At 34.7% G+C, this 25,564-nt stretch overlaps 1 protein-coding gene across 1 annotated transcript in view; it reads left to right on the top strand.

The window, feature by feature from the left end:
• The window catches only part of PSAT1 (phosphoserine aminotransferase 1), a 46,420-nt gene extending 21,208 nt beyond the window's left edge, over window positions 1-25,212 (top strand). Inside the window, exons 7-9 of the mRNA XM_003761822.4 lie at window positions 7,728-7,856; window positions 22,785-22,922; window positions 23,703-25,212. Coding sequence (XP_003761870.1) covers window positions 7,728-7,856; window positions 22,785-22,922; window positions 23,703-23,808 — 373 coding nt within the window. The 3' untranslated portion in view covers window positions 23,809-25,212. The remainder of the gene's footprint in view (window positions 1-7,727; window positions 7,857-22,784; window positions 22,923-23,702) is intronic.
• The last annotated feature ends 352 nt before the right edge of the window (window positions 25,213-25,564 follow it).

Raw genomic sequence — 25,564 nt, 5'->3', positions numbered from 1 at the left:
GCTTTATGGAAATGATAAAGAAAAAATAGTAAATAATTTGCATCTTATATCCTTTTATCTATTATTAATAATATTCCTTTTTTTTAACCAAGCAGTATATCTCTTCTTATTGAGAAAACTTTTATTATTGTTGTTATTCTGACCTCCTTTTTCTCGTAGTCTTTACTTAAGATTTTTCTTTTTGATACTCTTAAAGATCTTTGCCACTAAGTAGTACTCATTCATGCTTATGGGTCTCTCTCATCTTTTTGTACATGTCCTTTAAAATTCTGAGCCCACTAGATTTTTAAGCATTGTGAAGATTTAGTGGCTTATGTTATTTTCTCCTTAGATTCATTGGTGGTTAAATCATCAGAATTTCATTTCTGAGAGTCTGCCATCTATCCCTCTTAAGTCCCTATTTCCTTAAGACATCTGTCAACAAAAACAAAATTTCAGCTAAAATAAAGCACAACTGAAAACAGTTTTTACAAGTTTTAAAAAAATATGTAACAAAACAGTAATAAAAATGTTTCCTTTCCCTACCTTTTGGTTCTTCTCTATTTTTTCAAATTTTGTTGCTTTTGTCATTTTATGCAGCTCTGGCTCAAGCTAATATTGCTAATTTTTTTATTTTAAAAGTTTTATTTAGAACCCTCCTCAATCTGAGTTTTTTCCATATAAATCTGTTTTTATTTAATTTATTATTACAATTTATTACAGATATTTTTTATTTAGTAAAGTAATGACTTTGCCTTTTTCTTCATATGTATTTCATCATTCATATTTGTCATTTTTAGGGTGCAACAATTTTCCATTATATTCATAGACTTCTTACTTAGCCATTCACCAAAGTTTGACTTCCCTAGGTTTTTTCCTTTTGCAATTCAAAAAACAAGCTTTATGGATATTTTTGTATTAATAGTTCTCAAATTCGTTCCCCAACATTTTTAATAAAGTTCTAGCTATAGGATTCCTAAATGAAAGGACATTTTGAAACACTTATTAACCTGTAGTTATATGACTTTCCCAAAAGGTAGTACCATTCTTTTCATTTCATAAACTTTTTGAAGTCTAAGATATGTATCTGATATTACTGAATTCCTTGAAAATTACAGATTTCTGATAAATTCCTTAGAGATTACAGGTTTCCTGAGGTTACTGAATTCCTTGAAAATTACAGATTTCTGATAAATTCCTTAGAGATTACAGGTTTCCTGAGGTTGCTTGAAGGGTCACAATTTAAATGCATAGTAACAGTTCTTTTATATCTATTTCCTCTACTTTGATAAACATTTAAACTCTTTGGTATATTTCCCAAGGGCAAACTCCTTGGGGGAAATCACTTCTGACTAGATTAATTATTATTTTATTTATGTTTATTACATATTTTAATACTTATTTTAATGAATATTTAAAATTTTTATAATGGAATGAAGTATGAACCTTTTTCTTCAAATGTAGATGGACAACTCATCAAAAGTTTAGGTAATTTCAGAGAGTTTGCTAGGGTCAAATCAATGAAACACTATCTGCCAAAGGAAGCACTTGAGTCTTCATCCTCCTGACTAGGAAGCTAATTCTCTATCCCTTAAAATAGGCTGAATTTCTCAATTTATTTTTAAAAACTGATCTTTTTTTTCTTGGTTGAGTATAATCTGTATTTTTGGAAGATTTCTCCAGTGTTTTCATGATATAAAAACAATTGGGATAGTAACATATAATCTTGAAATATTTGGATTTTGGAATGTTTTAATTTTTTAAATTTGCATAACTAATGTTATCAAGTAAACCCCTTTGAAGTTTGTTTTTATCCTTATTGAAAAATGTTTCTAAAATGTGTAAGGATACTTTCTTGTCTTAGAGAATATAGTTTAATGAACATAATTAGATTTTTGCCAAATGGGAGTGTCAAATCCAACAAGCATTTGAATTGACAGATATTTTTTGTCATTAGTGATAATTTTATGTAAGAGTTTGTACTGGCTGTAAACCAATTTTGTAAAACAAATCCTCTGAAAGTTGTTTTTTCTTTGTTTTCTCCTTCTAAGAGTAGAATACAGGAAAATTATATTCTGGTTAGTTGACTTTTTCTACTATAATTCACTTGAAATATCTAGAAGAATATTTTAATTATTCACATTTAGAAAGTTAAAAGTTATATTCATATTTAAAAAATGAATAGATGAAAGTGGAGCAAAAGATGCATAATTAGGTATTATTCCCTCATCATTTTGAGATGTTATTATTATAAACCTGGAAATTAGAGAACATTCTAAATCATCACATAAAACAATGTTGTCCTTGAAAATCCACCATTTTGAAAAGATGTAAGACTTTTGGTTAGTTTTCTGTTTTGATAATGAGAATTTTTAGAAAACTTTGAATACATACATATACACATGTATATACATAGATATATGTATATATTTTAATGTTGCAGTGGATAAGTGGCTTTCAAATCGGTGATCTAAATATGCTATGTTGCAATGGATAAATGGCCGTCTTGGGATATATACCATGACGGTATATATAGCCATGGTAAATGAATGGATTTTCACTCCATAAACCTGGGTTCTAGGTTAGAATAAAGAGCTTCATTCTGATATTATTTAACTCTTTAGTACTCAGATCTAGGCTCTGCTTTAAATCCACATTCCCAAAGAAATCTTAAGTTGAAAGGTATGATGTTTTAATTTGGGAAATTGGTGAGTAGAATTGAAGTTATTCAAAATTTCTCCTCCAAATTCATAACATAATTACTCTGTAAAAAATTACCCTAGATGAGAATTGGACCCAACCAGAATGTTTCTGCTGAGACAAATCCAAAGATTTTATGATTTTACCATACCACACCAGAAATAAAGACAGATCTAAACAACTGGAGAAATATTGCTTATGGGTAGACTGAGCCAATATAAATAATAGTAATTATTATATAATACATGAATGATAATAAAAACAATTTTACCTAAGTTATTTTATTTATGCAGTGCCATACTGTTCAAGCTACTAAAGAATTCTCTTATAGAGCAAGAAAAAAATCCTAATAGAATTAATCTGGAAGAATAAAAAAGTCAGAATAACAAGGGAATCAATGAAAAAAATCAGAAGGAAGAAGGCCTACCTGTACCAGATCTCAAATTATATAAGGGGTAGAGTGTTAGATAAGTGGAATAGACTTGCTTTTCTTGAATCTTGTATTTGAAAGTCAAATTTTCTAGTTAGCGCTTGTCTTTTCATCAGGAATACTTGAAAGCCCTCTGTTTCATTGAATATCATTTTCTCCCTTAAAGGATATATTCAGTTCTAGTGGATTAGTGTTTCTTTGTTGTAATCCAAACCCCTTTGCCTTCTAGATTATCATATTCTAACCCTCTTATCCTTTAATGTGGAAACTACTAAATTGTGTATTATCTTGACTATGACTCCATAATAATTGAATTTATTTTTGAACTGCTTGCAATAGTTTTTCCTTGAGCTCTGATATTTGGCTGTGATATTCCTGAGAGTTTTCATTTTGAGGTCTCTCAGGAGGTAATCAGTCTTCTTTCAATTTCTATTTTATCTGCCTGTTCTGGGATGTTAGGAAAGTTTTCTTTGATAATTTCCTGAAAATGATATCAAGGATCTTTTTGATCGTGATTTTCAAATTATTTCTCTTTGACATATTTTTCAGGTCCATTGTTTTTCCAATGAGGTATTTTACATTTTCTCTTATTTTTAAATCTTTTGATTTTGTTTTGTTTTATTGTTTCTTGAAGTCTCATGAAGACATTAACTTCTACTTGTCCAAATTTGATTTTTATTATTTTTATTTTTTATTAAATGTTTTTAATTTTCAAAAGATATGCATGGATAATTTTTCAACATTAACCTTTGAAAAACTTTATGTTCCAATTCCCCCTCTTCTCTCACCCCTTCCCCTAGATAACAAGTAATCCAATATATGTTAAATATGGTAAAATATATTAAATCTAATATATGCATAGATATTTATACAATTATCTTGCTGCACAAGAAAAATCAAATGAAACAGGAAAAAAATGAGAGAAAATAAAATGCAAGCAAACAACAACAAAAAGTAAAAATGCTATGTTGTAATCCACACTCATTTTCCACAGTCCTCTCTCTGGGTGTAGATAACTCTCTCTATCACAAGACCATTAGAACTGGCCGCAATTATCTCATTGTTGAAAAGAGCCATGTCCATCAGAAATTCTATTTTTTAAAGAATTATTTTCTTCATTGAACTTTTGTACCTCCTTTTCTCTATCATCTCATGTTTTTTTTCCCTTTTGACAAGCTTCTTTCACAACTGACTAATATGGAAACACATTTTACATGACAGCACATTATGAATTATACCAAATTGCCTACCATTTTAGGAAGAGGGGAGAGGAGGAAGAGAGAGAAAATTTTGTAACTCAAAATCTTATAAAAATGAATGCTAAAATAAAAATTTTCTTGACATGCAACTGGGGGAAAATAAAATAAAAAAGTTAGATAAACGAGATATTTTTATTATCATCCATTAACAATGATATTTTTAGAAGATGTTTAGAAGATAAACATGTAAATACCCTCCCAGAGTGGTCTCCTCTTAGTAGTGTCCTTTGGATACTTCCCTCTGAAAGCTTTAGTGGAAGTTCTATATCTCCTAATTGGTTTGCTAATCAATCAATCAATAAGCACTTATTAAGAACTTACTAAGTGGCAGACACAGAGAGTACAAAGTCAAAAGTGAAACTGTCCTTACCCCAATGGGCTTTCATTCTATAGAGGGAAATAAGACACATCATGTATATATGCAAACCGACATATATAGATAATATATACATACACACACCACATATATATAATATATACACACAAACTTATGTATATATGTGGATATGTATGTATATGCTTACCCACATACATACAGAAAAGTATAGATGGAAAAGAATTAGGAGTTTGAGGAAAAAGCTTCATGTAAAAGGGAAGTCACCTTTGATTAAACCTTGAAAAGAAACAGGTTCTCAGAGTCAAAGATGAGAGTGAGAAATGAGTTTTACAAGCAGATGGGCCAGACCAGCCCTTGGCAGAAAAAGATAGTAAGAACAGAATAAAAGGATCTGAATTTCAGATGCTTCCATAATTTAAAAACCACCTCATACCCCCCACCAGCTTTCTTAGGGGCCCTGAGCCTCTGCAACTTGAACAAAAGATAACGTGTCCTCTGAGAGCCAGAGGTTAAAGTGTAATAAAGATAAGATCCTCAAGGAGGAATTCTACTCTCTGCAACCCTACTCCTGAGGCTTTCCTAATTTCTGAGCATCATACAAACAATTTTTTAAATATTCCAGGACTACACACATATCTTACAGCCACATACATTTTCATATTTTAGGGTCAAGGGAGGACAAAAGTATTATATTACAAAAGCCCCAAAATGTCTAATCTGTCCCACCATCTGACCCCAAATCTCCCTAATACATTTCAACAATTTAGGGGCTTTCTTAGTCTAATTAGTTGCACCTGGGATATAGAGTAGAAAGCTTGGGTTTGAGTGCCAGATTCACAACTTGCCAACTATTGAACCTTCCACAAAACATTTAATTCCTCAATTTCCTAATCAGTAAAACCAAGAATAATCATGCTGGCCCTGACCCTATCCATGTCAGAAGACTACCGTGAAGCTCCAAGATAAATATAAAAAGTTTAAGCGATAATTATTATTGACTACAAAGTTCATTATATTCTCTTTACACATATTAAGTAATCAACCTTATTATGCTTTGATTTGCATTCAGAGTCCAGGTTTTTTTTTTAATTAAAGCTTTTTATTTTCAAAACATATGCATGGATAATTTTTCAATATTAACCCTTGCAAAACCTTGTGTTCCAATTTCCCCTCCTTTCCCCCCTCCTTCCCTTAGATGGCAAGTAGTCCAATGTATGTTAAACATGGTAGAAATGTGTTAAATCCAATACATGCATACATATTTATACATTTCTCTTGCTGCACAAGAAAAATCAAATCAAACAGGAAAAATAATGAGAAAGAAAATAAAATGCAATAAACAACAAAAAGTAAAAATGCTATTTTGTGAACTATACTCAGTTTCTACAGTCCTCTCTCTGGGTACAGATGGCTCTCTTCATCACAAGGGTATTGGAATCCATCAGTTTTTAAAATGGATGTAGATAGCATTTTTCTTTGTGAGTCCTTTGTACTTGTCTTGGATCATTGTGTTGCTGAGAAGAGCGTGATACAGTTATCAAAGAGCTTGATAGAGTAGAACTGTATAGAAGAAGAACTGTAGAAGAGCTTGATAACTGATAACTGTTTTTGATAACTGTATACAGTGTTTTCTTAGTTCTGTTCATTTCACTTTACCTCAGTTTGTACAAGTATAATTTTTTTTCTGAAATCTGCCTGTTTATATTACTTATTGTACAGTAATATTCCATTATGTCAATTTGCCACAGTTTATTGTAGATCTACTAAAGAGAATGTGCCTGCAAATACCTGTACTTCACTGCATCCCTACTCTGTTCCTTTCCCTAAAACAAGTTCTTTTCCCATTGTCTTAAGGACAAACTGCAAAAATGTGCCATCTCTCTCTTTAGAAAAAAAGGCTTTTCAAGATGAGAGTGGGCCCCTGGAGATATTTATTCAATCAATTCATAAATGTTCAAAATACTGTTGCTTTTGTTTCCTATTCTATAAACTTCCCTTTCCTACCAGGGTCCAAAAAGTCTGGAGATGCTTTAAAGTTAAGAGACCTGGGTATCAATCTTGGCTCCAAGTCCCCCTAGATGGGTAACCAATGATAAATCTCAATTTTTATATCTGTAAACTGGGGACAGTAGTATTTGTGTTGTCTACTACAGGAATGTTGCAAAGAAAGATCTTTGTAAATCTTTGAATTCCATAAGGCTCAAATTATTGTTATTATTATTAATCAGTAGTTATGATAGCAATAAAAGCAATGGTAGCGGTAATAGTAATAATGGTATGGTAGTAGTAATAGTAATAATGGTATGGTAGTAGTAGAAGTAATAGTAATAGTCATGGTAAGAGTGGTGATGGTGTGTTTGGTGGTGGGTGGTAGTAGTAATAATAATAGTGGTACAAGTATGGTAGTAATAGTGATAGTGGTAGTAGAAACAGTAGGAGTAATGGCAGTAGTAGTAATAATAACAGTGATAGAAATGTGGTAGTAGTAGTTGTAGAAATAGTAAGAATAAAAGAGTAATGATAGTAGGAGTAGTATTGTAGTAAATTGATTTATTTTTAATACACCTTGCTTTATCAATCATATTGGAAAGGAAAAATCAGAGCAAAAGGGAAAAACCGTGGGAGAGAAAAAAAAAAAAAACAGAAAAAAGAAGTGAAAATAGCATGTATTGATTTACATTCAGTCTCCTTAGTTCTTTTTCTGGATGCAGATGGTGTTTTCTGTCCAAAGACTATTGGGATTGCTTTGGATCACTGAACCCCACTGAGAAGAACCAAGCCTTTCATAGTTGATCATCGTACTTTCTTGCTGTTATTGTGTACAATGATTTCCTGGTTCTGCTTGTTTCACTCAGCATCAGTTCATGTAAATCTTTCCAAAGTAGGAGTAATAGTAGGGGTGGTAGTAATATTTTTAGGACTTTCAGGCAGTGGAAAGTAAATATGTATTTTTAATCCCTAATTAGGATCCTTTTTTTGCTTGCAAGAACTAACTAATTAACTTCTTTTGTTATTATTTCAGCATTTATATCATGGGCTTGGTCCTGGAATGGATTAAAAACAATGGTGGTGCTGCAGCTATGGAGGAACTGAGCCAAATCAAATCTCAAATGATTTATGATATCATTGATGAATCCCAAGGATTCTATGTGTAAGTTGATATGATCTTATTTTGTGTCTTTGTTAATTTAAAAGTCCATGTATGTGTTTACCACATCATTTATTTGATATTAATATTACCTCTAGCATCAATGACAAACATTTTTAAATTAAGTGCCCACAATCCTTTGGGGAAAAAGGATTAATTCTTTCCTTCCTTGACTTCCTGAGATATTAGAAAATCACCCTTGTCAAGTTGTTTAGCTCTATTGCCACTTAAAACTGTGTTTTCTACCAGAAGTGAGCATTAAAATTTGTTCTGTTTTTCTGTATTCGTAGGATTTTTTCCCCTTAAGTGAAAAGAAATCATTAAATTCTCATACCCATAGTAATGCCTATGTTTGGCAGAAAATGTCTTTGCAAATAAGTGATTTTGTGTAAATTGCCATTCATACTAAGGAAAGAAAAGGGGAGAAGACCCCATGAACAAAATTTAATTTAAATGAGATTTATTGAATGACATTTTTTCCAGCCAATAGCCCTGTGCCAGGATGGCTGGAGATAGTTGTTGTTAAGTCATATCCAGCCTTTAGTGACTTTTTTTTTAGGATTTTCTTGGCAAAAATACTAAAGCAGTTTTCCAATTCCTTCTCTATTGGATTAAAACAGAGATTAAGTGACTGCCCTGAGTCACAAAGCCAGTCAATATCAGACTGGACTTGAACTCAGATCTTCCTTACTCCAGCGCTTTATCCACTGGGCTGCCTAGCTCACTGCCTATCTGGGTTGAAGAGAGGAGATACTATCAGTCTTCATGTCTGTGTCAGACCAACATATGGAAGAAAGTTGAAGGGGAGAGAAGAAGGCAGGAGCTCCAAAAATAGTTTCCCAGCTTTCCCTCTTTTGTACAGGAAAGATCACATTTCTAATGTGTATTACTGGTGTAATGTGTTACCAGTTTTTCTCAACCTCCTAGGGATTCCACGCAAGTGAGTAAGGGGGAAATCAAGGTATTAATCTGTTATATCCAAGACAAAAATCTGTGTTTGTGAAACTTTCCCAGCCCCCAGAAGCTTGTTTTTAGATATTGGTGGCTAAGATGACATGACAAAACTGGATAGGAGAGAAGCATATCCTAGGTATAGGGTATGGACAGCTAATAATAAAGCAGCTGTTTGGGAGCAAAATAGGCCAGTTGACGTGAAGAGGATTAATGAAGAATGACCTGAAAAGGTAAGCTAGTACCAGGGTCAGAAAGAACTTTGAATGTGACACTAGGGAAGTTTCTTACTATGCTGCAATGGGTTTTCTTCAGCTATAGCATCAAACAGGAAGCCTCACCTATTTAAGAGTAAAATATCACTAAAATTTTTTGAAAGGAAGATTATGTAAATTAAATTGATAATGACGTTTGAACATCTAACTTGTCATTTTAACACATTTTCTTGTGCTTCATTGCCAGTGAGCAAAAGTAATCAGCCAACAGATACTTGTTAACGTACCAGCAAATGAATTTTTTTTTCCTGGTTATCACCAACTACTATACTTGGATTGCATTAAAGGGCACTTTTCATAGAAAAATTTCTCTTTCCTTCATCACTAATTCCACACTGCTTTCAAGTGCTTGAAGTAATAATGAATAAATAAATACATGAAAAAGTATTTATTAAGGACTTACTATGCGTCAAAAAACTATGTTCCAAGCACTTGGGATACAAATAGAAAAAGTGAGACAGTTTTATTCTCAAGGAGCTTATTCTTTAATAGGGAGGGATGACATCTAAAAAAGTGACAAGGAATTCAATGAACAGCCAGTAAGATGGCAGTGCCCAGGAATTAAAAGAGCATACCACCACACCAGGGCACATGATAAGACCTAAAGGACTTTATGATAAAGCAGTTGGCAAGGCTGGTCATTTTCTTTCTTTCTTTCTTTTTTCCCTGAGGCAATTGGGATTAAGTGACTTGCCCAGGGTCACACAATTAGGAGGTATTAAGTGTCTGAGATCAGATTTGAACTCAGGTCCTCCTGATTTCAGGGCTGGTGTTTTATCCACTGCATCACCTCACTGCCCTTCAAAGCTGGTCATTTTCTGTTTTACCAGAAGGAGTATTCCTAGGTTGGTATTAGTCACCATGTCACTTTTCTTGCCCAACTCCCCTAGTTGGGGTCTTGGTGACTTGGGGGATAAAGGGATGGGGACTGGGAGAAGGAGATAACAATTTCATTTGTATGATATAATGTTGTTGTGTAGAATATCCTTTTTGCCATTATTGTATTCAAATGGAGTAGTATAGGTATTACTGCCAATAGTATAGATTACAACCCATTCATTCTTGACCCTCTCATGCTACTCTTGCCCAAGCCCTCTCTTTAGTTCATTACAGGACATATACTCAGGGACATGTACCTTAATTGTCTTTGGATGATGATGATTTATGGTAATTGAAGCCATAATCAATTTACCAATGTTGTTTAATGTTTTGTGATTAATTCATGCATGAACTCTCCAATTTGTAATAATATTATACAATTTTTGGCACTTTAAAATTTATAAAACACTTTTAATATAACACTACCATGAGGTAGTTAATTCAAATATAATTATTCCTTCTTTGAATTTGAGGTGGCTGAAGCCCCGAGAAGTTAAGGGCATCTGTGCTTCCATAGCTAGTAAGAATTAGAACCAGAAATTCTGAGGCAGTATAAGTGCTCTTTCTTTCGCATTATGTTATGATTTTATAGATTATCTATAGCAGATTTTTAATCTGAGTTTGGCATCTTCTACTACTGGAATGTTTCTGGGCTGCTGTCACCTCATGTGCATCCAGAGAAATGCAGATGAATTTAGCAATTAGTCAAATTAAAAACAGTGATGCTTTCTGAAACTCATTTCTTTTGGGGGAAGGTAGGATGGGAGGAAATAACCTGTACCAAAGCTACTTTTCTTGCCTTTAGCTCATATAACCATTTATATTGTAAGAGAGAACCTTAATCAGTCTTAAAGAAAACCACCATAGAGTTGCTTGTGGGTTTCCATTGGCAAAGGGTATAGTCAACAACATTTACTTGAATAGGTAACAGAATTGTGCTCTATTCCTTTTGCCATCTGCCTGGCATCTTCATAATGGTCAGGTACACAGAGCAACTTGCACAAATTGGGAATTCAGAAAGGAATAGAAAAAAGTAGATATGAAGAAAAGGACATGGGAAAGAATTAAGGTAGAGGAAAAAGGGTAAAAGGAAAAGGTGTAAACAAACTCAAAGGAAGTTGATCTTGTAAGTTGAGAATACAAAATGTCTCTTACCATTGAAGATATGTCCTTAAAAAACAAACAAAAGAACTTTATTTTTTCCCTTTAAAGCAGGGGTCTAAGAATTTTTGTTTTTAAATATCTTGAACTAAGTTTCAATGTATTTGGTTTCTTTGGCAATCCTATGTATTCTATCTTAATGCATTTGAAAACATCATTTTGAGAAGAGGTTTCACCAGACTGCCCGAGGGGTCCAGGACACAAAAAGAGAAGGTTTGCTCTCCAGAACACACCCCATTCTATGTGCCCCTTGGATAGACTTCTATGTTCTTATGCTGGGGATATCTGTCGGAAGCACCTGTTTCATTATTTGGGCTTTAATTGCCACTCTTGGGGTACCTTCCACCTGATATTTGCTCCTTAAGAGAGTAAACTGCTTTCTATACTACAAGATAAAATGTAACTTTCCTCATACTAGCTCTGTTAGCTTTGTTTTGGGGACATTAGGTGTCTGCAGCCAATTATTTATGAAATCAAATAATCAATTAAACAGTATATTTTCACTGATCTTTATTTAAATGTCCATCACTATGCTAGGTGCTGCAGATGAATTAAAAGAAGCATGAGATTGAATTACTGCCCTTAAAAGGTTTATAATTATAAAATTATAGATATAGATTTAGGAGGGACCTTAAAGGTCATCTGTTTCAACCCCCTGAAAACCCAGGGCTAGAAAATGGCAGAGCCATTTCATCCAGTATCTAAAAATCTAGCATTTTTCACCCACTGTGTCACCTTAACAAACCCATTATTAGAAACTGGAGTTTGTGGAACTTATTTAGGAGTTTAAAGTTAGGGAAAAAATTGTATTGTCTTGGAGCAAATAGAAAATTTTGTGGTGGAAATGGAAAATGAACTGGGTCTTGATGGATGAGTAGGATATGTGTATAGTGAAGAGGAGGGTTGGGGGATTACAAGAAGGCAATATAGTAAGAGAAATCTAAAGAAGTAGGAATACTAAATCTAGCACACATTGGGGTCAGAAAGTTGTAGACCTAATTAAGTGGAGACTTCATGATGGGTATCATAATAGGTTGGAATGATAAGGTCTCCAGCCCACCAATACTTCCCTTTCTACCTCCCCTAGGGCCTTATGTTGAGTGATCATGCTAGACATTCATTAGCCTGGACCTGTTTCTCCAAAAGCTATTAGACAAATATAGTTACTATAAAGCTTTTAGTGACAAGGCAGAATTAGAAGCAGGAATTTGAACCTGATCTTTACTACCTGTTTATACATCTATAGCTCTACTCTAAGTGGGAAAACGTGGGCTCTTGGAATGATACTGTCTCTAATTTTACCCTCATTATATCCTGAGACCTTTCTAGATTTTTGCATTCTTTGCAACAATGTCTAGGAAAACCATTTGGGAATATAAAAGTTTTAATCCACTTACTCTTGAATTTACCTCCTGCTGATGGGCAGTGAGTGACCAATTGTAAAGGGTACACTGCTCATGATGATAACTGAATTGTTGATCTACTCTAAGCATTCATAATTCCCTGAAACTTTCTCATGGCTCTTACCTTGAAAACCTAATTCACTCTTGTCTCCCACTCTCTTTGAAATTCTCTCCCCAACATGTTCTCCCTTTACTCAATACACACACACACACACACACACACACACACACACACACACACTTTCCCCCCTTAAGACCTTTTCTCCCAGAATAAAAAGGTCACTAGAATGGTTCTTATTTCCAAATGCCCATTTTAGAAGCCCTTAATTTCATTCAAGTAATTCCATTAAACTTTTTTTTTATTTTAAAACACTTTGCTTTTTTGCAGAAAGTTAACTTTCCCTATTGGCAATACTTTGTTCTCCCCTCTTCCCTGCTATCTTGTTGGACTTCCTCTAATGTATAATTATTTTTAAAGACATGGACAATTAAAAGGAAAAAAACAAAACATATTTTTCTAAATACAGCATATGGAAAAAAATTAATATGTAAAGGACTAGGACATGATTCTGAAAAAGGCAGATATTTTGGGGAAAGGTAGAAAAAATGAAATTTAAAAAGAATAGATGGATTGTAGAGGGAGGGAAATCTCTGAGCACCTTTTTTCCATTAGGTACCTTAACAGACTACAGGTAGGATTTTCATTCGCTGGTAGACAGCTATCAATTTAAGTGCAGCAAAAGGAATAATTTTGTCCTGAGACTTCTGTCTCCTTAGGACATCCCTTCCCATTTCTGTACCTATATACAGTGTTATTCTACAATTCATTTCATCTTATATAAGATAAACTATAAGCATCTTTTTTTTTCAATTTCTAAGCACTTCTGTCTCATAACATTAATAATGAATAACAGTTGACATTTGTATAGCACTTTAAAGTTGGTAAAGCATTTTACATCCTTTGAATCATTGTAATATCACAAAAATCCTTTTATACGTGTTGCCATTTTACAAATGGGGAAATTAACCAAAGAGTTAAGGAACTTGCCCAGAATTACACAATCTGTAAGTATAAGTAGGATTCAAACATAGATTTTTCTGAATGCAATTTACTAATCCATCTCCTATGTCATATTATACTCAAAGTATTCTTGCAAAAGTATCCTTCTGACAAAAATAGATTGCTATTGTTGATGTCATCTTAAAATGGCCAGTGCTTAACTTCCTGGAAACTCCCCAGTGTTTCCTTGCATTTACCTAGAGCTGCTTTGAAGTTTTCTCTATGTGTGGGGACAATACAGGTAATCTAACCCTTAAGAGAGATGTGAACAAATGTGCTCCAACCGAGAGATAGATTTTTGGAAACCAAGTACAATCAACATCTTCTTTTTACTATTGACTTTTTTGTTTAGCAAAGAGAGACTACGGTCCATTTCAGTGACCAGAGATGATGGATGTTGACTGGGAAGCACAGTTCTCAGGCAGTTCATCTAGAACAAGAATCCCCAGTTAGGCCATTATTTCTAGATTACATAGTAACCTTAGTAGTAGTTCATGGACTAGAAGGGAGGCTCTTTTGTATATCCATGATGCCCTTGTGTTTTTTTCAACTGCCCAGTTCAAGTAGCCTAAATTTCTAAGCCATTTTTATAGTAATTCTGAGTGCCAAATCTTTTATTTTGTCTTCACAGTAATTCCTCTGTACCTGTGCCATACTTTTTAAAAAATGGCTTTTTATTTTCAAAATACATGCAAAGATAGTTTTCAACATTCACTTTTGCAAAATCTTGTGTGTGTTCCAAATTGTTAACCTTCCTTCCCCCAACCTTCTCCCCTAGACAGCAAGTAATCCAGTATGTGTGTTAAACATGTCCTAGTTTTCTCTACATATTTCCCCATTTATCATGCTGACCTGTGCCACATTCTTGCCCATGATTGTGGCACTAGAACCTGAATGTAGCAGGAGCTATGTGAAGGGTGTTTTCCATATTTACATTACAATTGCACTAATATTATATTTTGAAACATTCTCTCAGGAATCACTTTTTAAAAATTAATGATATCTTATTTTTGCGTCACTTGTAGTTCCTGTTTCTTCTTTTTCCTTCACCATCAAAGAGAAAATCTCTTTAAAAATTAAGCAAAAATGGCAAAATAAAAAACAGTACAAAAATCTGACACATATAATGTCAGATTTTTTCATTCTCTATGTTCTGTATGTATATGAGACATACACTATATAGTGAAATGTATAACATACACAAAGATTGTTGTAGTTTGTCCTTTCTTCTGGAAAAGGACCATGACATCAGAGAGGTGCAAGTCAGTTGAATTTCATTGAGGGAGGGCTGTACAAGGTCACCTGCTTCACTTTCCTCTCCAGAACCATCTGGATCCAGTGACAAGGGCAACTGGAGATGGCCCTGGATGAAATGAGAGACCTTGGCCTTTTCGAGCCAAGGCCTTCTACAAGTCTCAGTTTGATAGAGGACTCACCTATTTAGTGATTAAGGTTAGATAAGACATAGAGAATATACATATACATATATATATATATATATATATATATACACAATATATACACACTATATAAACACATACACATATATACATGTATATAATAGTATGCTATACTCTGCAATAAAAAGTGGGACAAAGTACCTTCTTGTATTCAGAGATCAAGGAAAGAAAATGCAAATGTTCATCCCCCAGAAGAGGAGGCTTGAAGGTAATTGTGGTCTTCAAATATTTAAAAGATTGTCATATGGAAAAGGAATTAGCTTTATTCTTCTTGTCCCCAGAGGGTATAAGTGGAACTAAGAAAGGATGAATGATGTCACCTCAGTATAAGAAAGAACTTAACAGTTAGAATAGTCCAGAATTAGAATTGACTATCTTGGTAGGTGGTTAACTCCCCATTACTGATAGCGTTCAAGTTAGCCTTAGATGACCATTTCTTGATGATATTCTCGAGGATTTCCATTTTTAGGAAATGAATCCTCAGGTCATTTCTAAATTTTATATTCTTTGAACTCAGGATTCATTCTGGTACCTGTTTTTGCTTCTTGAGATAGTCTTCCCTTAAATGGAAATTAGCATGGGATGGATGCACTTAACACAGACCCCTTGGAAAGTATATTTCTGTATATTTTCTTATATAATTCTGAGGGAGCTTCATAGAGGAAAAGGATTTCCAGTAGGGCCATTATTTGTAGATTTCCCAGTGAACTTGGCAATAGTTAGTATGCGGGAATAATGTGCTCTCAAGTGCATGATTCCCATGAGTTCATCTCACTTCCTTGTTCAAATAGTCCAAAGTGGTCCCAAGCCATTAGAGGAATGCTGAGCACCAAATTTCCTATTTTCCGATTCTCACCTTCTTGAGTCAGTAAAAATCCTGTAATTCTTCTGCTTTTTCACCTATAAGTTCCCCTGGGATGCTGCTTTCTCTTTACACCTTCCTCCTACTGATTTCACATTGATATTCCAAGGAGTTTAAGCACATTATTCAGAGATGAATGGAACTCCGTGGCATCAACTCTTAGGAGTTTTATGAGACACAAACACAGCAGTACCAGCTAGTTAGGGAATTACATCGCACACATGAGCAGGAAAGCTACTGAAGTGGGTAACTTTGGGAAGCCGAGAGAAAGAAGCAGATCCTCCCATCTTTGTGCTGCCCTGTTTTTGCTGCTCACACTTAAAGGACAGTATCTGAGACCAACTATTTCCTTTAGTTTGGATTTTAAGCTAGAATGACCTTAGAGGTCATTATATCCAATCCCCTCATTTTCCAAATGAGAAAGCTGGGATTTAGAGCTTTTCAGAGACTTGTCCGGTTTTATACGGCTAATAAACTTGAATAATTCCCAAGCCTTCTGTTTTGGTCTTTACAAGGGAAGAAATAGTATCAAGTAGGGTCTGTGTTTAGAATTTTTGTGAAGGCTGTCAAACCTTCCTCCCTCCACATCAATCTAAAGTGTGTATTGCTGCTTCTTGAGTCCATTTTACCTCTTTCAGGAAGTAGGTGGTCTCTTTCCTCATAAAGCCTCTGGAGTCTTGATTGGTCTTAGAGTGACCAATCAAGGTCCTTGAATCTTCCAAAGTTAATTCCAGGGTTGCTGTACAAAAGTCTTCTGGTTCTGCTCACTTTACTCTGCATCAGTTCATAAAAGTCTATATAATTTTTCATGGTCTAGTAGTATTCAAGTACATTAATGTACCATAATTTTTTTTTAGTTATTCTCCAATTTCTGGGCATCTCGTTAACTTTCCAATTTTTTGCTACCTACAAAAAGAAGTTATAATTTTTTTTTTTTTTTTTTTTTTGGAATACAAGTCCTTTTCTCTCTTTAGAGTCTTTGGTAGTTGAATTTTTGGGCATAGTTCCATGATGTCTGGACTAATTCACAGCTTCATCCACAATGCACTAATTTTTTTTTTTTTCTGAAGCAATTGGGGTTTACCCAGGGTCACACAGCCAGGAAGTGTTAAGTGTCTAAGGCCAGATTTGAATTCAAGTTCTCCTAACTTCAGGGCTGGTGCTCTATCCACTGTACCAACTAGCTATCCCAGTTATACTAGTTTTAAAGTGCCCAGTTTTAAAACTAAAACCTCAAAGGCCATAGAAAATAACAGAATATATTATCTGGCTAAATCTAAAGGAACTCTGGTTAGTTTCTGTTATATGATTTTTCTAATTTCTCTTATCTGGAAATTAATCTCAGAATCTCTCATTTCTTAATCTCAGAATATGGGAGCTTAGATGTGTCTTGTTGCTTTGGGAGTCCTGCCTAGAGAGCAGGCTGGTTTCCAGTTTTCTAAAGCAGAATATACTATTTCTCCCTCCTGTCTCTTGCTGGATCATGTCTATAGTGGGTTATGGTTAAGACATTAGTCCAGAAATATTTCTCCCACACGATTCAGCATGGCAGATAAGTACACAATGTGGAGCTGCCTGGAAAAGCTATCTTCTTTAGAACTTGGGAACTTCAGAGATCCCTGACTTAAGTGTAGATATTCCTACAAATACAGATCAAGACATCTTAATCCATAATTTCATGAATTAGTTACTATAGTCTCCGCCTCCCAGAGTTGTGTTTGGGATAAAATGAGAATATTTATAAAGTCCTTTGTACACCATAAAGTGCCATATAAATGTTAGCTGTTATTATTTAGTCATTTTCATCATTAAAAGCAACTGGGCGGCAGAGTGGACTTGGAGTCAGGAAAGACTGAGTTCAAATCCTGCCTCAGATACTTACTAGCTGTGTGACCTCAGACAAGTATGTTACTTAACCTCAATATGCCTCTGCTTTTTCATTTGTAAAATGTGGAAAATAGCTCTTACCTTCTAGGGTTGAGAGGATCAAATGAGATAATATTAATAAAATATTTTACAAATCTTAAGATGCTGTTTAAATGATAGCTATTTATCACCATCATCATCATCATCATCATCACTATCCAGAAAATTCACTTTCTAGTAGCCAGACTCTATAATAAGCTTCTATTAATTTAGCCAGTTTGGATTGGGGATGGCAATTCATTTCCTGGCTCATGCCCTAGGCTTTTCCAGCTATATAGGATCTTCCGTAATGCAAACTTATTGATGCATCCTCTAAGAGCTCTAGGTTGACTTCCATGCAATGGTCATAGCTCAGTGTGGTACTATGGTGCTGTTTACATCTCCTTTGCTAGGCTAGAATGTATAATAGTAATTGGAAACCTTATTTTTTTATACTGGGACCCTTTGTAACTTGCTTTGGATCCCATTGTCTTTCAGTGTATGTGGCCACTTAAAAAAAAGTTTTATTGGTGTTTTCTGTTTTTTGTTATTTTGCTCCAGGAATTTCCCTAAATACCCCTTTTTGGACTGAACTCAGTCAGTTGGGAGTAAAAGAGTAAAAGAAGAAAAAAAAACCTAGTCCATTTTGATAGCAAATGTAGCATTCTCCATTCTCAGTTCCTCATCTATAAAATGAACTGGAGAAGAAAATGGCAAACTACTTTAGTATCTTTGCCAAGAAAACTCTAAAAAGGGTCATAGAGATTCAGCTAAATCTCTGAAACCACTAAAACAACTGAAACCCACTAAATAAACAAGAAAACATTTATATAAAACTTGCAGATTTGCAAAGTGATTTACATGGGCTGTCTCAATAGATCTTCACAGCAGCTTTGAGAGGTGGGTATTATCTCCATTTCACAGATGAAGAAACTAAGGCTGAGAAGAATATAATACTTGCCTAGGATCACACATTTAGTAAGTGTGTGTGGCTGTATTTTAATTCTTGCTCTCTCTCTAGCACTGTATGCACTGTACCTTCTGGCTATCATAAGTGAAGTTTAGGAGAACTTGAACCACATTTCTGAAGACTAAAACTTCAAGGTTGAATTTATTATTTTTAGTCCTTGGCATTTTCCACCTATCTGAGTTGTTTTGAATATGGTTTGGCCTGGATCCATGGAGACAGCTCAATGGGCTTTTAAAATTCTTTCCTGCATTATGTGCACTTCAAGTTTTCATTTTCATAGAAATCTTATAGACTCTTGATAATAGAACAGGTTTTAAAGATCATCTAATCCAGGGCTTCTTAAACTTTTTCAACTTGTAACCCCATTTTTACCTGAGAAATTTTTTTACATAATCCTGGATATATAAATATATAAAATAAGTATACAAATTGAACATTTACTAATAATAAATTATAATTATACAATCATCACATTCAATTATAAGGGTCTTAAAACACAATTTAAAAAGCTGGAGGATCTAATCCACCTCCTTCATTTGGCATATAAGGGAATGGAGGTCTAAGCAAGTGAAATGACTTTTCCAAAGACATACAGTAGGCCAGTAGTAGGACTACTTAAAGATGTCTTATGTTCCTTCATAATAACTAAGATTTAACTAGCATTTGAAAAGGTTTGCAAAGCCCTTCACATATGTTATCTGGCTCAGTCCTTATTATCATCCTGTAAAGTACATGATATTATTCCCATTTTTACAGATGAGGAAACTGAGGCAGAAAGCTGTTAAGAGTCTTCCCCAGGATCACACTGCTAATATGTTTCTGAAGCAGGATTTGAACTTAAATTTTCCTGAATTCAAAAACTAGTACTTTTTATCCTTTATGCCACATATACTACTATAGAAAGAATGAATTTTTGGGGAGAAAAGCTTTAAATACCAATTTTCCACATGGTAGCTGTTCCTTTTTTCTAAATAAGATGTGCATTTAATTGCTGAACATCAAGACCAGAATCAGTACATTGCATTTTCCCAGCAGTAGAATGTCTAAACAGCATAGCTGTGGTGTTTTTAATTTAAATGTCAGCTATGAAATAACCTAGCATCTCATGGAAAAGAAGGGACAGCAATTCAAGTCCAAAGCCCTTTACAAAGTATTTGGCTATTCCCTTTAGTATCTATTCTGCCTTGAAGGTGTACGCTTGACTCCTATTAACTTTCATAGGAATTATGTATGTGCCTCTAGGGGAGAGTATAACTTTTAATGGGAACTTCCCTTCCACTGCTTTTATTTGCAGTTTAATTTTAATGAATCCCACCTAGCAGAGACTTCAAATAAAATGGAATGTGCTTCTGCTTAAAAATAAATAAGAAAATGAATGATTGCATGATACATCTAGGTTTTGTTTTCCTAGGACACGATTTTAGTTCTCTCATATCTCTTAGACCATGCTGAATAGAGCTATATAGATGGGAGGGAAGGGGGAAATACCATTTAGATTCTGACTGCTATTACTTGCCCCTCCTAATAACGTTCAACTGTCTGCACTTACAGAATTTTATGGCGATGCATCAGATTTCTCTAAGAGATATTTCCTGTCTTGCCTTCCAAGTCATTGGTCCTCTCAGCACTTGGGCATGAATTCAGATGAAGCAGAAAAGTTTCAGACTGTAGTAGAAAGGACATAGGTACACCGCCTGTCTGCCTCATAGTATCTCTCCTATTTTCCTTGATCTTTTAACTTCTCAATAGTGGCTCAGCAATCATACTGACCAGTTCTCAGGGCCAGAAGATATATTTTATTTGGGTCAAGGGAAGGGGATTCAGCAAAGACTTTCTTCTTTCTTACTACAGTTCCCTATTAGTCAGTTTTGCTCTGTTATTTCTACTGTGAAAAATCATTTTCCTTCATGGAGAAAATAAAAACAAATTAACAAACACCATCCCTGTCTTCCTGTTCTCAGGTAGCTTTTTTCTTTTTACCCCAAGCAGAGCTCCGACCTCTTTCTTCAGCCTTCTTTTTCTTCTCCCAATCTAGCTTAAAAACCACAACCAAAACCATAGACCCTTTTTGTTGTACTTAGCTTTATAAAATAAGCTTTGACTTAGTTTGCACTTCTTCGTTACCGACAGTATTTTTATATGATTCATCATATTAACACTTTGTTACATGGTTCTGCTTCCATCATCTCTCAATTTTTCTTAAAAAGTTGGTTAGGGAGTTTCCTGTGCATCCACATGTGTAGGGGAAGGCTAATGGGGAAGGAACCCGTGGTCAGTGGAGCCATAAGAATGGTGAGTAGATCCAATGAGTAGTCAGTGAAAGCAAGGACAGTATTAACTTAATTACTGTGCCCAAAGCAAGGGGATTCAGAGTGAGACCTGATCCTCCTGCCGGAGGGAGGGCAAAATGACCCAGAGTATATGGGTAGATGGGATGGGGGGTATGATTTAATTTGCAGGTGACTAGATAGAGTGGGCCCTGTTCTGCTTCACCATGGCACCTTTCTTAAATGAAATGCTAAAACTCATATATTATAGAAATTCTTGAAGAAATGGATCTTTATTACTTTTAAGTACCTACAGTAACTGCTGACAAAGTGCCCCCTGCTGGGCCTACTATACAAAAGTGCCCCCTCCTGGGCCTGCTATAATGAATAGATGAAGTTGGTGATAATTAGCATTATTTGCATTTAAACAGTTTTGTATGCTGAAGCCTCGAAAAACAGTTTGTTCTCTCCAGTAGATTAATCATGCTCCCTATAATCTCATTTACATTATTCATTTACTTCCTACATCCTTTCTTCACAGATTGTGCAAAGAGAAACCTCAGCTCAGCCCATATCTAATTATTGGGGATTTTAAGTTAATGGAGTCCAAAATAATGAAGCTTTGCTTTATTACATAAATATTTTAAGAAATTCCCAAAGCTTTTCACTTGCACAATTCTCAACCCTTTTCTAATTTTTTTTTTTTTTGGGGGGGGGGGGGCTGAGGCAGTTGGGGTTAAGTGACTTGCCCAGGGTCACACAATAAGGAAGTGTTAAGTATCTGAGATCACATTTGAACTCAGGTCCTCCTGACTTGAGGGCTGGTGCTCTATCCACTGCACCACCTAGCTGCCCTCCCTTTTTTAATTTAGATGTTCTTTGAGAGGGCTGAAAATGCACTCATCCTTCAGCTAGCTGATTCTCTGAATCTAGCTAGACTGGTCCCTAAACAAAAGGAAGATATTACCTATAACTGTACCCATACTTGGTGCCTTTCCTTGGACTAGCATCTGTCAGAACTTGTGCTGACTTGGTATAGCCTTCAAGGACCTAGAGTTAACCTGCCTGTAGTTGAGGAGGTATACATTGGATTAGGATTGTAATGCAAGACTTCATATCACTTAATCAATCAGCAAACACTTATTAAGCACCTACTATATGCCAAATACTCTTACAAAGAAAAAAATGAAATTGTCCCTTGCCCAGGGAGCTTACCTTCTATTGGAAGAGATAATATATACATAATTATTTACAAAATAAAGACAAGGTAGTTTTTTTCTTGGGGAGGATGGGGGAAGTGGAAGCATATTAAATAATAAATCTATAGATAGTATTAAAAATACAGTAAATAATATAATAAAACAAATAACAAGTAAATATAAAATATAATATAGATAAAATAATCTATAGATAAGTAAGAACTCCTTTTTCCTTGCAACCCTTACTGTTTTCCCTTTGGGAGTAGGACCTGTTTCATTTTGTCTTTCTTTCTATGACCAGGGTCTTGGGTCTTGTGTAGAGTAGGTGCTTAGTAAATGCTAGTTAATGGATAGATTTGCTCCTTCCTTGTATTATTTTTCTTGTCTTTCTGCCACCTTTTCCTAACTAGATTGTTGAATGTCTCAGAAGTAATCCCTTATGTACAGGAAGATTTCAAAGCATAATTTATCGATAATAATCTACTTATTCCAGAGTAGATACTTTAACCAATGCAATGTTTTTTTTTTTTTTTTTTCAGGTGCCCAGTGGAGAAACAGAACAGAAGTAAAATGAATATCCCTTTCCGTATCGGTTGTGCTAAGGGAGATGAGCATTTGGAAAAGAAATTTTTGGAAAAAGCTCTTGACCTTAATATGATCTCTTTGAAAGGGCATAGGTAAATATAATGACTCAAAAATGTAAAGCAGAGATTTGCCATAACCTTTGCAGGAAAAAGTAAACATTAATTGAGTTACATGGCCATGTCTGGAAACCAGCTATATAATTTGATGAGAAAGAACCATCATCACAGAAATGATCCATTCCCATTTTTTTCTTATGGAATGTGGATTTGACATCCCTTTTTGAAATGTGCACAAAATGAGTGATGTAGCCTGGAATTATGGTTACAAAACCAACTTTAACTGGTTTGGCTGGTACATCTGCACCGTGCTGTATTTCCCCCTCCCTGCCAAATCCATACTTCCCTGTAATATTAGTGCCATTAGACAGTCTAAATCCATAATTATTGTGGAACCAAATGGCTGAGTATGTGTAGAGCTCACTATTGTCATAAGCTGGGGGTGAAAAGACTTAAGGAAGACTTAGTTTTATTAGAGAGGGGATTAGACTTTTATTGCTCCAGAGGTCACAATCTTTGACCAGTGAATGGAAATGATAGGGAGACATATTTCTTTAATTAGAACTGTCTCATAATGGAGCTGGCTATCTCATTACATAGCGAGTTCATCATCACTAAAAGTGAAGGCTAGATGACCATGAAGAATGTTGCGTTTTCTATATTAGTTAAAAAGGCTGGACTTGATAACCTTGAAAGGCCTTTTTATACTCTGATTCTACTTTTGAAAATGTCCTTCAGAAAAGGAAATGGAAATTAGTGAATTCAGTAAATTTCTTTTGTCTGTGATTGTCAAACATTTTCCTGTTGGTTCTCCAGGTCTGTTGGAGGAATCCGTGCTTCTCTGTATAATGCAGTCACCACGGAGGATGTTCAGAAGCTGGCTGCATTTATGAAGACTTTTATGGAAATGCACAGGCTGTGAATACTTTGGTGCCAATTTATATACTGCCTATTTAAAAACAGGCAGCCTATTAAAATAATTGTGGCATACATAGCCTATAAGCACTTAACAAACTAAGTTATTTTCCTGATAAACAAGCCTACTGCAATTCTTTTAAAAAAAAATAACAAAACTGTTACAAGATAGTTTGCTACTGCAAAGCCAATGACAGCCTCCAATCTTTACTGTGACTATGACTAGTACTGTAAGATTTGTAAAACTATACTTTCTGTGTTTTATTTGAGATTCCTTTCCTGATGCACTTTTTTTCTTGCTAAATCTCAGTATGCATATTTGACTGTACTTTATTCAGCTGCTTGAATATACTGGCTTCCATAATCATATACATTAGTAGTAGAAGGGACCATAGACTGCCTGGGATGCCAAGAATATTTTTGACCAAAACTTCTTAAACTGTGGGTTGTGACTCCATGGGATTGCATAACTGAATGTGGGAGTCATGAAATTATGATTTATATCAGTAAGTGTTTGATTTACACACCTATTTTATACACCTATATACCCAGGATCACATAAAAATTTTTCAGGCAAAAAGGGGTTGCAAGTGGAAAAAGTTTTAAGAAGCCCTTATTTAGAGCAGGATCAGCAAACTATAGTCAGATGTGACCTTCTCCCTGTTTTTGCACAGCAGGCTAGCTAAAAACAATTTTTATAATTTTAAATTCAGTAAAACTTTATTTTAAAATAGATGAGCCATTCTTTGCTTATAGGCTGAAAAAATAAACAAAACAAAACAGGCTGGTAGGCCAGATTTGGCCCACAGGTCATGGCTTGATGCCCTTTCTAGACTGGAGGTCTGGGCTGCACTTAAGGACTGACTGCTTTCATTCATTTAGGTCCAAGTTTGATCACTAGGTTGCAAGCTTAGAGATCCAAAGCATCAGCAAACTTTGGATCTTCCTTTGTACTGTATGTTCTTTTAAAGAGACAAAACTAATAAAACTGTTTCTGTTTTTAATATCATATACTATTTTTCTCTATGCATTTATATTTCAAGCAATAGTTCTTTGTAGTATATACATCAATATTTTAATGTACACTTTTTAGTGTACAGTTGTTATGCAAGAAATCTTATTCAGTACATTAACATTAGCAGTAGTGTGGGCTTTTTTCCCTCCTGCTTCTCTTTACAGAGAGGAAGATTTGCTTCCCCCCCAACACCCTCTGCTACCTGTTAAGTTCAAACTAGAACCTTCATTAAAATACCCTAAAGCTTTATTCCCTTGTCTGATTCTTTCTGCTTGATGGGTCAGCACTTGGACTTCTGGGGAGATGCTTGGTGAAGAACCTTTTCCCATTCTTTTGTCTGCATTGATCAGTATGTGATACTGCACACATTAAACTACATTTAAAGTTGTTCCTCTTATAAAAGTGTCTCATTTTCTATTTTATATGAGTACTGGCTATTCTTTATAGATTTTGGGTAGAGAAAGTAGATAAAAATATACATCTGGGCATAGTATCTTGGAATCAGAAAGTCTTGAATTCAGATCCCACCAGATTCAGCTCTGTGACTCTGGACAAATCACTTAACCCTGTTTACTTGGTTTTCTCATCTGTAAAATGGGGATTATAAACCTCCCAGGGTTGTCGTAAGGATCCAATGAGATAAGATCCTGAATTGCTTTTGCAAACCCCAGAGCATTGTGTCAAAGGTAGTCATAATGTCATCTCCAATAAAGGTAAGTTGGTCTTAATAGTTTTATATCATAATCAT

This window comes from Sarcophilus harrisii, chromosome 1 (genome assembly GCF_902635505.1).
Source record: "Sarcophilus harrisii chromosome 1, mSarHar1.11, whole genome shotgun sequence".
Lineage (NCBI taxonomy): Eukaryota > Metazoa > Chordata > Mammalia > Dasyuromorphia > Dasyuridae > Sarcophilus > Sarcophilus harrisii.
The sequence above is the reverse complement of the archived record's forward strand: the minus strand, read 5'-3'. Positions and strand labels throughout refer to the sequence as shown.